The 14339-nt window shown below is 40.6% G+C and overlaps 3 protein-coding genes across 3 annotated transcripts; all 3 read right to left on the bottom strand.

Moving 5' to 3' along the window:
• Positions 1 to 675: 675 nt before the first annotated feature.
• On the bottom strand, positions 676 to 3783 carry LOC309350762 (olfactory receptor 5AR1-like; the record flags this gene model as incomplete). The annotated part of the gene is made up of 2 exons (XM_081877953.1): positions 3688 to 3783; positions 676 to 1639 (listed from the first exon to the last, which is right to left on the bottom strand). Exon 2 carries the CDS (start codon positions 1618 to 1620, stop codon positions 676 to 678), a length of 945 nt encoding a protein of 314 aa, XP_081734079.1. The 5' UTR covers positions 1621 to 1639; positions 3688 to 3783.
• A 2262-nt stretch (positions 3784 to 6045) lies between these two features.
• Positions 6046 to 6981, bottom strand: LOC309350961 (olfactory receptor 5AR1-like; the record flags this gene model as incomplete). Its single annotated transcript, XM_081878252.1, has 1 exon — positions 6046 to 6981. The coding sequence occupies one exon, from the start codon at positions 6979 to 6981 to the stop codon at positions 6046 to 6048; it is 936 nt and encodes a 311-aa protein (XP_081734378.1).
• A 3501-nt stretch (positions 6982 to 10482) lies between these two features.
• Positions 10483 to 11418, bottom strand: LOC309350928 (olfactory receptor 5AR1-like; the record flags this gene model as incomplete). The annotated part of the gene is made up of 1 exon (XM_081878170.1): positions 10483 to 11418. The coding sequence occupies one exon, from the start codon at positions 11416 to 11418 to the stop codon at positions 10483 to 10485; it is 936 nt and encodes a 311-aa protein (XP_081734296.1).
• Between the last annotated feature and the right edge of the window lie 2921 nt (positions 11419 to 14339).

Genomic DNA, 14339 nt, shown 5'->3' with positions numbered 1-14339 from the left:
TTAACCTATTTGTTAATTGAGCCATTTCCACATAGTATAATAATTTATTTTGCCTTTCTGTTAGTGTTGGTATCTTTTTCCCTTTCCAGTTGGATGCTATCAATAGATGGGCAGCCGCTGTTGTATATAAAAATATTTCTCTTATATTTTTCAGAATGTCTCTACCTAATATTCCTAACAGAAAGGCTTCTGGTTTCCTTAAAAATGTTAATTTGAACATTTTTTTCATCTCATCATAAACAATATTCCAAAAATCTTTGGACCTTTCTGCATGTCCTCCACATATGATAAAAATCTCCATTTTTTTCTCCACACTTCCAACACTTATTCAGACTATTTTTATACATTTTGGAGATTTTTGATGGTGTAAGGTACAACCAAAACTGCATTTTCATCCTATTTTCTTTGATGGTGTAACATGCAGTAAAGTTCATGTTAATTTTTCAGTTAATTTTAAAGGGAACTGAGTTACAACCTTTTTCATCCATTTCAGTGGGACATAAATACAGTTAATGAACAGAGCAATCACATACATCTCTATGCAGAAAAAAGACTCTCAGAGTTCAAAGTGGCTTACCTTAAGGTAAGTAGTCAGGACCAAACCCAAAATGTAGACAAAAATTAATAATATGGACACTGCAGTTAAGGATGAAATAAGGCCTCTTAACATGAAGTTCAATGGCTCTGAGTGATAGCCTTTTCCCCAAGCAGCCTTTTGAAAGCCTCTTTGACCTCCTTATTTCTCAGACTGTAGATGAGTGGATTCAACATTGGTATTACAAGGGTATAAAACACAGAGATTATTTTGTCCTGCTCCACAGAATATTTTGAATTGGGCCGTGAGTACATGAAAACAGCTGTTCCATAGAATATAGTGAGAGCTGTAAGGTGGGAGGCACAGGTGGAGAAGGCTTTACGTCTGCCCTCAGCTGAGTTCATCCGGAGGACGGCAACAAGTATGTATATGTAAGAGATCAGTATGGTCAGGATCGTTACTAATGCGATTGCTGTGGAGAAACTAAAATGAATTATATCAATGACTCCTGTATCTGAACATGAGAGCCTTAGGATAGGGGGTACATCACAGAAAAAATGGTTGATGATGTTGGATCTGCAAAAGGACAAACTAAATATAAATGAAGTCTGGACCGCTGCATTCACACAACTTGTTAGATACGAAACAGCCACGAGCAGATAACAGAACTTTTTGGACATGATGGTAGTATACAACAGTGGATTGCAGATAGCGATGAAGCGGTCATACGCCATCGCACCCAGCAGGAAGCACTCACAGGATACTGCAATGCAGAAGAAGAAAAACTGCAGGGCACAGCCAGTGAAGGAAATTGTTTTGCTTTTTGCTACCAGTGTCATCAGTGTCCTGGGAGCAATGACAGTGGAGTAGCCAATATCTAAGATTGATAGGTTGCTCAGGAAAAAGTACATGGGAGTGTGAAGCCTGGAGTCAATCCTGATTAATGTCACCATGCCAACGTTCCCCACCAAGATGAGCAAGTAAATCAGTAAGAACACTATGAAGAGAAGAAACTGCATACTCCGATTATCTGTGAATCCCAGCAAAACAAATTCAGTAATTGTGGTAAAGTTTCCTTCTGACATTGTCACAAGTTGTATTCTCCTGTGTAAATAAAAATATGAAAAAAAAGTTGAAATAGTATTAGCTACCAGGAATTCTTCCCTTGCTCTTGTCCCAAGGGTCCTCTGTGGATGTTCGGATTCTTCTCCACAGCCTACTAATGGCAAATGACCAGGAGAGTTCTCGTTACCAAATGAGGGTCAGGGAGCAAAAAACAGTTTGGCACATAAATGTTCAGTCTCCTTTCCCCCATTTCTTTGTGTGTGTGTGTGTGTGTGTGTGGTTTATTTCTGAGCCAAACCAATGGAAGCCATGGTCATTTCACTCATAATTCACAATGTGCCATTCATATTGTCGACCTCAGATGTGATGCACTGGTAGTCATCTTTATTTTATCATATGCTGTTTTCTGTAGAAGATAATATTTTGACCTAGCACAAATGTAGGTTTGTCACCCATTCCTTATTTTCACTGTTCACATTTTAGGACCTCTAATAAAATATATAGCAGAGGCAGAGTTTTTCCATATTTTAAAGGAAGGTGGAAATTTTCAATCCCATGTTATCTTGTTTTACTGAGGCATTAGCTACTCTGACCTCAGTAGATTTTATGCCCAAATACATGTGCATAATATTGCAAACTCCGAGCTGAGGTTTCAATGTTATGCAACTGTAAGTCAGTACAGGACAGACTTATGACCTAAGAATGCAGGTTGTGCCAAAGATTGGCACAAAACAGCGGGGTAGGGAGCAATTTCAAATGAAAGGCAGGAGAGGGTGTTGAACCCTATCTCTGCTCTCCACTGCAAAATGCTCACACACCTGCTTTTCTCTGAGATGCAATTTGAGATTAGAAACTAAAGGCAGGATTCACCTAACCAGCCCAGTCAGAGGAAGACACAGACTTACACTTTTACACTTTCCCCCCTCTTCTTCCCCCAACACCCCAGAAATTGACGCAAGGGGGTTGGGTAACCAGTACACAGAGGAAAGAGACAGGGGTCATTTTATCTGACAAGCAGTAATGTGTGCACAGACAGAATGGTTAGAAAAGTGTGGCACTGAATGGCACTGTCTTAGCCTAATTCATTTTGCCCATTCACTAACTAGGATTTTTTTTAAAAAATGACTATACGTTTTGACAGGAGTGGATGATATCTACAAACATAGTACCCACTTTCCCCAAGCAGCTTATAATGATAAATGGAAGTGTTTGGATTCTGTAATATTTTTTCTTGATTAGGCAAAATACCATCAAAAATTGATATGCATTTTTTTAAAAAATAAAACTTTGCAAACTGCTGTGGAAACGGGGAAAATAGAATTAGTCACTGGAAAAATGAGGCACTAAGAGAAACTGAAATTGACAGATTCACCAATGTCTAATTATGACTAGCATCACAAGTTTCTCCACATCATCCATATGTTTTGTTCACAAAACGTTGATCTTTTAGAACATCCTTAATCAGCCCTTGTAGCACGCTACTACAGCAAAGGGACAGCTCCATCTAGCCTTCCTAAATCCATCCAATATTAGGCTTCCATGTAGTTTCATGTTTCTTTTTTCTCATTCTTTTTACTTTAATGTCATCATCTCTGCCACTTGAGTAAACAGAAATTTAAAGCTGGGAAGAATTGTGCTATTCTTCCTACTGAAAGGGTGTCTTCCCATTCATTTGTTAGGCTGCTGTGCCAAATAAAAAAGGAACATGCCTGCAGTGTTTAAGCTGCAAATACATAGAACCAGAGAATTTTGGAGGTGGAAGAGACCACAATGATCATCTAGTCCAATCCCCTGCAATATGGCTTGAACCAACAACCCTCAGATTAAGAATCTCATGCTCTACCAACTGAGCTATCTCTTCCCTTTGGCTGCAAAGCCTCATGAAAACACTGCTTGGCTAATTAGTTTCAGTCCACATTTATGGAGATCTGCATTATCTGTTGGTCTCTTAACAGTCACAGGCAACATGCAGGAGACAACATGTAGCAAGGTCTGCCAGCCATACAACTTTTGTGAACAGAAAATGAAAATAAATCTGTATAACTGAGATTTTATCAGGTTAGTCAACATAGCCCAAGTAACTTTACCTGTGAAGATGATAGATGTCATTTCTAAACCCCCCCAAATCAAGATGCGTAGATAGAACTGCTCATTTTATACTTCATTTGGTCTAGAAACCAAATCCCTGAAATATACGAATGAGAGCTGTATCATTAAAATGTTGTGTAGGACCTCTCAGCATAATCACCTGAGGACATGCTGTGTGGGAATTTGTTCTTGTTCCCACTGTTCATCCTTAATTGGTTTGAAACAGGACTACTGGCTTTCCATGCAGCCCACACAATATGGTCCCAATCCTCATTAGTTCTCTACCTTGTTTTCAAATAAGCTCATTGATAAAGAGTATGGTAGAATCAGAAGACTCTTTATTTGCATCAGCCACTAGCCATAGCAATGAAATAAAATGGAATATACTGAAGACAGGGATAAATACTTAACTATACAAAATACGTTCCGGAGGTATACATCAATAATCAAATAAAATATCTTATTCTAATTGCCCCTGCTAAAAAAATGCAGTTTTTGCTGTCACCTGATTATCTTGATCTGCTAGAAGAAAGGACACAGTAGTAATGGTAGAAAGACCTGGTATGGATATTAGTAGAGGGGTAATAAGCTCACTCCTCAAAAAGGGGTATCATAGTCTATTCCCAAACTCATGAACATTGAAGCCAACCCAATTGTGCCAAAATACTTGTCATTGGATAGTGTCTTATGAATTCTTTGTATTTTGAGTGTGCATTGTTCTCTTGGAAGATATTTAATAGGATCAGTTCTGGGGTTGCTTCTAATACCTGTTTTGTTATTTTGCAGATTTCTTGTAGGACTGATGTCCAAAAGTGTTGAATTTTAGAGCATTCCCACCAAATGTGGAGGTATGTGCCTATAGCGTTGGACCTATTGGTGCAAGCAAAGCTTGCATCATCTTGCTGGCTGATCAGGGTGAGAATTCCAACCAGGAATTCAACATCTGAGCATGGGGTGCCGTGGCCCATCCCCCTCCACTGACGCCTTATGAGGAGCCCCCTTTACTATGTAGATCCTGCCCAATGCCATTTTTGCATCTGTATAAACAACCTCCTTTTCCAAAACTCAGAGGGAGAACTTCCTGTGAAACCCCACAGGAGCATGACATGGGCAGAACTCTGCCCCTCAGTTGACGCTCCTCTAGTCCTTACCCCACCAGGCAAAAGGGGGCCCTGCCTATTTTGGCCTAAAATAAATTCCACTGCTATTAGTGGCAATTCACATGATCCTGTGCACCAATTGTGATCAAGCTCAGATGTTCTTTTATGTGTCTCACCATGTTGCATAACTGATTGGGATGTAAGACAGGGCCTTTTCTTTCAAAGCACCCAGATTTATACCCTCCTGAAAGACATTCATCTGATCTCCCTACTTTAAATTTCAGGTTAGCAGCTAGAACCATTTTACTTTGCTGAGTTTTAGTTTGGCTTTATTTTACCCTTCTGTTGGTGTAAACGGATTATTAAAAATGAGTACAAAAATTGATTTTAGCAGCTTGGACTATTTAGATTGGCTTTTTTAGATGGGAGCCACTGTGAATTAATCTGATAAATAAGGTGAGGTATAATTTTTAAAATAAATAAAAGAGAGTAACATAGAGCAGGACAAAGACCATTCACTCACAGTCTAGTTTTTCCATTATTTAGATCACTGAGTACTGCTATTGTGACCTGATGGCTGAATAAAAAGTCAGATACTTTAGGTTGGCTTCCAAGCCACTTTATTGATTCTGAAACTGAACCAATCAAAACCTGGAGAAGGAAACTTCTGCAAGAGCAGAAATCAACTGTGAACTCCGAGGGAAGCCCCTGGGCCAAAGAGTCCACAAAGCCAACCTTGGGGCCAACTCCTAAGAAGATCACTTACGCTAAACCTGCTTCCTCCACCTAACTACCAAAAGTGAATGAATCAAGCCTATCAAGCCTATCACACCATGGACTACAACTGCCACTCAGCAGGGGTAGACAAACATGCATCTAGCCGCTCATAGAGAACAAATCCACATTTTTATCTATTTGAAACTCAAACTCATCATTTAATGAAATCTTTACTTTCATCCTTACGAAAGCATCTTTCACATCTTTATTTCTCAGACTGTAGATCAATAGATTTAGCTTCACCCCTGAGAACAAACTCATCCATTGTCTCCCAAGACACACAGATACCATCCAGCCATGCTATGTACTATTAATGCCACTTACTGACTATTAAGTGTGGAATGGGCAAAAAAAATGCAACACACCAGGACAATTAGACACACACACACACATGCACATAGAGAGAGAGAGAGAGAGGGAGGGAGAGAGAAATACACGCTTTCTTGGTTATTCTCAAACTCATCTTGAAAAAGAAGTGACTTAATTGAATGAAATATTCCCTGTCATCCTTAGGAAAGCATTCTTCACATCTTTATTTCTCAGACTGTAGATGAATGGATTTAGCATGGGGATCACAAGAGTATAGAACACTGAAACAAATTTATCTTCATCCTTTGAGACACTGGAGTTGGGTCTCAGGTACATAAAGATAATGGTCCCATAGAAGATTGTAACGGCCATGAAGTGAGAGGCACAAGTGGAAAAAGCTTTGTGTCTGCCCTGGGCAGAGCGAATCCTCAGGATGGCAAAAATGATGTAGGTATAGGAGATGAGGATAATCATCAAAGTGGGTAGGATTCCCACAATACCAAAGATAAAGTGCACAGTGTCAGCCACCTGTGTGCTTGAACAAGAAAGTTTCAGGATGGGAGTGGCGTCACAAAAGAAATGATTGATAACATTTGAGCTACAGAAGGACAGGCTAAATATGAATGAAGTATGAATAGCTGAATTCACAAAACGACACATGTATGCACAAATTACTAAGCGCAAACAGAGCTTCTTAGACATGGCAACGAAATAGAGTAATGGGTTGCAAATGGCAGTAAAGCGATCATAAGCCATAACAGCTAGATGGCAAGCTTCAACTATGGCAAACATACAGAAAAAGAAGAATTGCATGGTGCACTCTGTGAACGGAATAGCATTGTTGTTCACTACAAAGGTCATCAGCAACCTGGGTGCGATAGTAGTGGAATACACGATATCAACCAAGGACAGGTTGCTGAGGAAAAAGTACATGGGAGTGTGAAGGTGTGCATCACGGGTGGTTAGGATGATGATGCCAAGATTTCCTGACACTGTGACAATGTAGATCAAGATAAATGCCAGGAAGAGAATGGCCCACAGCTCTGGATGTTCCATAAAGCCCAGAAGGATGAATTCAATCACAATACTGTGATTCATGTATTCCATGATTTGTCGCAAAGTTTCCCTAGGAGGAAAAAAAATACATTTGAAACAAGTATTTTTTAAAAATCCTCATGAAAATTTATCAGAATTTTAGTGCAAATTTCTCCTAATAAACACATTTCTATATGCAGTTTTGAGTAACATGCAGATTTTTGCAATGGATTTACCCCAAGGTGATAAAGTTTGTTTATTTGCAGTAATATGCGCATTTTGTGAACACTTTCCCCAATATATGCATTTTTAACCCTTTTTTGGAGCACTACACCACAAAATTCAGTGAAGTGCCCACTTAAGGATTTGGGTTTGCATATTAGTTTGAAAAGTATGAGTTAAGTAGTTTGGGCGTCAGGGAATGGTTAGTACTTCTTGTGAGAGACACATCATGCTCCTTCAGGAGTATTTTGTCCACCTTTGGTCCCACCCCATACTCACCTGTGGCTCCTAGAAGCTATCAGCATGTGACAGTGTCTAAGCCCCGGGATATAGCTTCGACTGGTCAGCTAAGCCACATGATGGTAGCCAATGGTCTCAAACCTTTGGTGTGATAGGGACTTCCCCTGCGTGAAGACAGGCTCCATCAAATTGAGCAGATAAGACCAATAGTGGGTCCAATGGCCAAGAAGGCCATTTCTGCCCTTGCTGTAGAGGGAGGTGAGGGGCAGGTGGGGCTGGTCAACTTGGGAAGATGGCCCATCTAGGAGAAGGAAAAGTCTGAAAAATATATCCTTTCTGGGGTTTCCAGGTCAGAAGCATTCCAGGTCAGGAGTTGCTGATATTATAGGCTCTAAACTTGAAACGTAGGGACAGGCCTCATTAATCACATTGGGCAGGCCACAACAATGGCATTAAGCAGGACACACCTTAAGCACTAACCAAAATAAAGCACATGCAAAGGAAGAACAGAGGCCCTTGCAACATTTACTTGTCGTGAACCACTCTTGCAAGTAGCCAGTGATAAGGACACAATTGCCAGTCAGTGCTGTATGCATTTCCTTTCCTCCTGACCTCATGATTGACCCCCCACTCCCACAAAACTTATGCCATTACAGAATTTGGTACTGTTTAAGGTGCCACAAGGGATTCCTGCCTGAGTTCATTAGAACACATAACATTAACATCCACAAATAAGATCACCTGTGCAGGTCTACCTGTATGGCACAGGAAGCAATGTGGCAGAAGTGGGGACAGTAGCACAAAGCAGATTAACTTTCCCAGCCTCTCCTTTAAACTGAAACACATAACAAAACAAAAAACCAAAACCCTATTCCTCAAACTCTATTTCTAAGACACAGAATGTGATGGGAAATGTAGTCTACCCAAGTAAAAATAGCAGGGACCTCTTTTCACACCCAAAACAGACACTTCTAAACGTCTACATTACACACCTACACAATTTATTCCCCAAGCACTGAGTTTAAGAAACATAGGGGGTGGGAGACAAAAATCCCACTGGGCTAGCTGAAGTCCCCTTTGTGAATCAAGTTCTATCTTCAATCCAGATTTTAGTTTAGAAAAGTCCTCCATTTTTCTTAAATACACTTCCCTTCTTTTCTTTCCCACATCCAAACTGATTTATTATACCCATTCCCAGGGTTGCCAACTGGATTATTTCAAGGATGAGCTAGTGTGGGGACTTCTATGGAGATGAAAAGGGGAAAAGTCCTGTAGTGGGATTGGGAATTTCTCAATCCAGCATTTACTTTTATTCAGCCTCTGATGCAGCCTCCCACCCCATCAACTTCGAGAAATGATCCCTCTCGTCTCCACTGCACTGCAAATGAACATAAATAATAAACACCTCCTCTGGTCCACACTCTCCAGTTTCCAGTCCTGTCTCTCAGCACTCCAGCCTCCATAGGCCATCCAAAAAAATAATGCAGGTGGTGGAGGCAGCAATGCTAGTCTCCTGCCACTCCAGCTCTTTAGTTTGCTCTACTTGGTTTCCAGCCCTGCATCTCACGCCAGGTGTGCAAGTTGACTCAAAGCCCCATCTTCCTCTTGAGGCCAGCCCAGTTCTTTTTCTTCATCTGCTCTCCCTCCCACCACTGAGCCCTGGAGACTGAGGCTAATAGGGAGGGGAGGACGCAGCCCCGTGGAGATCCTATGCAATATTTTGCAGAGATGGGAGTTAATTGGGAGAGGGAAGGAAGGCAGACTCCTCAGAGAATGTATGCAATAATTTGCAGTTGATTCCAGCTGGGCTGAAGCTGACTAGCTCCACCTGCAGTCTTCTTTTAAAAATATATATTTTTAAGACACTCTTGCCCACCAGTAGATCCAGGCTCTCCCACTGCCACCTGGAAAAAGCCAGGCAAAACTGGAGACTTCAGGTCAGCCCTTGGGGATCATACAGCCCCAAATCTTTCCCCTGTATATTTTAAAATTCTATACCAACACAATGAGTTAAGCATTTTACTATTCCCCTATATTAGAGAATCATGGAATTGTCAAGTTGGAAGGAGAGTCAATCCTGCCCAGTGCCATTTCTGCATCTGTACAAACAAACTTCTTTTCCAAAATTCAAAGGGAGATCTTCTTCCTGTGAAACCCCACAGAAGCATGACATGGACAGAACTCTGCCCCTCAGTTGACACTCCACTAGTCCTTACCCCACCAGGCAAAAGGGGCCCCAGCCTATTTCAGCCTAAAATAAAACCCATTGCAATTCACACAGTCCTGTGCATCAATTGTGACCAAGCTCAGAGGTTCTTTTGTGTGTCTCACCATGCTGAGAAGCATAACTGATTGGGATACAAGACAGGGCCTTTTCTTTCTAAGCACTCTCCTGAGAGACATTCATCTTATCTCCCCACTTTTAACTTCAGATTAGCAGCTAGAACCATTTTACTCTGCCTAGTTTTTGTGTGGCTTTATTTTACCCTTCTGTTGGTGTAAATTGTTAATTTAAAGGGAGTACAAATATTGATTTTAGCAGTTTGGACTATTTATATTGGCTTTTTAAGATGGGAGCCACTGTGAATTAATCTGATAAATAAATGTGAGGTATAATTTTTAAAGTAAATAAAAGAGAGTAACATAGAGTGGACAAAGACCATTCACTCACAGTCTAGCAGTTGTTCCAGTATTTAGATCACTGAGTACTGCTGTTGTGACCTGATGGCTGAATAAAATGTCAGACACATTAGGTTGGCTTTTAAGCCACTTTATTGATTCCGAAACCAAACCAATCAAAACCTGCAGAAGGAAACTTCTGTAAGTGCAGAAATCAACTGTGAACTCCGAGGGGAGCCCCTGGGCCAAAGAGTCCAAAAAGCCAGCCTTGTGGCCAACTCCTAAGAAGATCGCTTAGGCTAAACTTGCTTCCTGCACCTAACCACCAAAAGTGATTGAATCAACCCATTTACACACTATGGACTACAACTGCCACTCAGCAGGTGTAGAAAAAGAAGCAACTCGGTAGGCTGCTCACAAGCAACAAATACACATTTTCTTTTTTGGTTAATATCTATTGGAAACTGAAACTCATCTTGAAAAGGAAATGAATTAATTTAATGAAATCTTCCCCCTCATCCTTATGAAAGCATCCTTCACATCTTTATTTCTCAAACTGTAAATCAATGGATTTAGCATTGGGATCACAAGAGTATAGAACACTGAAACAATTTTATCTTCATCGTTTGACACCCCAGAATTGGGCCTCAGATACATAAAGATGATAGTCCCATAGAAGATTGTAACGGCCATAAAGTGAGAGGCACAAGTGGAAAAGGCTTTGTGTCTGCCCTGGGCAGAGCGAATCCGCAGGATGGCAAAAATGATGTAGGTATAGGAGATGAGGATAATCAACAAAGTGCTCATGATTATTGCAGTAGCAAAGATGAAATGCACAGTGTTAGCCACTGCTGTGCTTGAACAGGAAAGTTTCAGTACGGGAGGAACGTCACAAAAGAAATGATTGATAACATTGGAGCTGCAGAAGGACAGGCTAAATATGAATGAAGTCTGAGCAGCTGAATTTACAAAGCCACAAATATATGCACTTGTTACTAACACCAGACAGAGCTTTTTAGACATGGCAACAAAATAAAGTAACGGGTTGCAAATGGCAGTAAAGCGATCATAAGCCATAACAGCTAGAAGGCAAGTTTCAACTGTGACAAACAGACAGAAAAAGAAGAATTGCACAGTACACTCTGTGAACGAAATAGTGCTATTCTTTTGTAGAAAGGTCATCAGCAACCTAGGAGCGATAGTGGTGGAATAGCCAACGTCAACCAAGGATAAGTTGCTGAGGAAAAAGTACATTGGGGTATGAAGGTTTGCATCAAGAGCAGCTAGGATGATGATGCCAAGATTTCCTGAGACTGTGACAATGTAGATCAAGATAAATGCCAGGAAGAGAATGGTCCACAACTTTGGATGGTCCATGAAGCCCAGAAGGATGAATTCAGTCACAATGCTTTGATTCATGTATTCCATTATTTACCCCAAAGTTTCCCTAGGAGGAAGAAAATGAAATTGTGAAACAAGTACTGTATATATTTTTAATCCTCATGAAAATTTCCTAGCAGTTTAGTGCAAATTTCTTCTAATAAGAACATTTTTCTATGCTGTTTAACTAATACGAATTTTTTTGAAGTGATTTTCCCTAATGTAATCCTGTTTTGAAGATTATTTTCACTAATATATGCATTTTTGTACCTAATGTTCTTTTTAGAAGGTGGCATCATAAAATACAGGGACGTTCACATTTCTAAGGATAGCTGAATTTTGGTTTGCATATTGGTTCAAGAAGTACAAATTAAATCATTTCCACTAAAATGCAAACAAAATTCAATGGCGCCCTCCCTGTGGAACACCCTCCCACCAGATGTCAAAGAGAACAACAACTACCAGACTTTTAGAAGACATCTGAAGGCATCCCTGTTTAGGGATGCTTTTAATGTTTGATGTATCACAGTATTTTAATATTCTTTTGGAAGCCGCCCAGAGTGGCTGGGGAGGCCCAGCCAGATGAGTGGGGTATAAATAAATAAATAAATAAATAAATAAATAAATAATTAACCTTCGTCGCTAGTGGACCTCAAAAATCCACTCAAAAATCTGGGACTGATTCTTCCTATCACCTCCCATAACCTCAAGCTCAGTGGGAGAATTCAGTATCACCTTCCAGGCAGGCAAAAATCCTTGAGGAAGGTAGGCTAATGAAAGGCATTGTCTAGTGAGGAAGTGTTAGCTTGGAAGGGTCCTATGGACTTAGACTTACTTGAGGACCACATTTGTCATAGTCCTTACACAGTCCTGTGACAGTCCTGAATGTCACATTCCTGTAATTCTTTACTCCCTTACACAAAGTGTGTCTGCATGTTACTATGTCACAGTGATTCAGTCTCCTGTTGGCTGAAACCATGAAGAAAATGTTTAACAGTAATTGGAACAACAAATGCTCCTGGCTGGAATCTGTCTCCGGTGACATCTGTTTTTGCTAAAGTCACTTAAAGGGAAAATACTGGAACTTTCTCTGTTAGTGTTTTAAACAACTGGAAGACTGCACTGGATATCAAAACAGGATTTTCCAAGTACTGCACTTCAACTAAAGCACTCCTACCCAGCCTCTGCTTTAAACTGAAACACACACAACATTTATTCCTCAAAGTCAGTGTTTAAGATGGGAATTGTAGTCCACCAAAATAACAATGGCAAGGACCTCTTTTCACACCAAAATCAGACATTTCAACTTTCTATATTACACAACAACACCATTTATTACCCCCCCCCCAATACCACTGGCTAGTTGAAGCCGCCTTTGTGAATCAATATAGCTCTATCTTCAGTCCTGGTTTTAGTCTGAAAAACTCATCCATTTTTCTTAAACATACTCCCCCCTTCCACCACTCCTTTCTTTCACTCTAGCATCTTTTTATCAGCCTCTGATGCAGCCCCCCGCCCCCCTCTACCCCATGCACTTCTTTAAATGACCCCTCTAGTCTCTACATGAAATAAAAATAAATAATAAACACCTTTTCCAGTGCAGACTCTCCAGCCTCCAGTCCTGTCTCTCAGTACTCCATGCTCCACAAGGCATCCTGGAGATGCTGTAGGTGGTGAAGGCAGCAGTCCTAGGCTCCTACCACTCCAGTTCTTCAATGCACTCCCCTTATTTACAGCCCTGCATCTTATGCCAGGTGTGAATGAACACTCAAAAACCCCTCTTCCTCCTCTTGTGACCAGCCCAGTTCTTTTCCTTCACCCGCTCTCACCCTGGAGACTGAGGTCAACTGGGAGGGAAAGATGCAAACCCCCCTGGAGAGTCTATGCAATATTTTGCAGAAATGGGAGTTAATTGGGAGAGGAGAGGAGAGGAGAGGAGAGGAGAGGAGAGGAGAGGAAAGCAGACTCCTCAGAGAATCTATGGAACTTTTTAGTTGCTCCAGCTGGGATGAAGCTTGCAAGCTCCCTCTTCAAGCTTCTTAGTCATATCTGAGCAGGATGGTAACAAGATGAGATTGTTTTGTTCCTACTGCCTGACCTTAGTTAGAGCACACAGAGTGAAAAAAAAGAGAAAGTACCAAACAAAGGAGAAGGAGCAGTTCAGTAGTACAAATACCCTGAATTACAAAGACATCTCCAGAATGTAAAAGTAGAGATTGAAATTTTGATTAATCCTCTCAACATCAGTCTGTCGCCATCTGTTGGAGCTGTTAAAGAAAAAGGCCACAAGAGTAAAGATTAATTTTCTCCAGTCCAAGTAATGTCCTCTGCCTTCCTTTTGTAGTCAAATGTAACTTTCACCCAAAATTCTAAATGCTCTGGTCTTCACCAATCAATTTATTTAACTTGACAATGTGCAAAACCTCCAGCTATTTCCAAGCACTCACCCCTTCCTCCTTGTTTCCAAGGTTAGATAAGTGTTCCCCTGCATAGCTTTGGTTTAGATTGTGAAGATCCAGGTATTTTCAAATAATTCCAAAGAATCCAGTAATATGTTGTCCAAATAAAAGGGAAAAGGAAAAAAAAAGAAAAGAAAAGAAAAGAAAAGAAAAAGGGAAAAAGATTCCGGTGCTCTGGTCTTCACCAATCGTTTTATCTGGCCTGACTACAAGCCAAACCTCCAGCTATTCCCAGGCACTCACTTTCCCCCCAAAGTTAGATGAGTCTTCTCCTGCGTAGCTTTGGTTTAGATTGTGAAGATCCAGGTATTTTCAAATAATTCCAGAGATGTTCTCAAATCTAGGAACTGTCACTTCAAGTTCAAGATCAATATTATATCCAATAGAGTTCAAGATCAAGATCAATATTATATCCAGTAGTGTTCAAGTTCAGCAATCAAGTTCAAACAGTATTAGCCTCACAGAAGGTATTTCTCACCAGAGGGATTAAGGTAGCCTATAAGTCTTCCA

Source organism: Podarcis erhardii (assembly GCF_964252035.2).
Source record: "Podarcis erhardii genome assembly, chromosome: 1".
In the NCBI taxonomy this organism is placed as follows: domain Eukaryota; kingdom Metazoa; phylum Chordata; class Lepidosauria; order Squamata; family Lacertidae; genus Podarcis; species Podarcis erhardii.
Note: the sequence above shows the minus strand (reverse complement) of the source record. Positions and strands in the feature narration are given on the sequence as shown.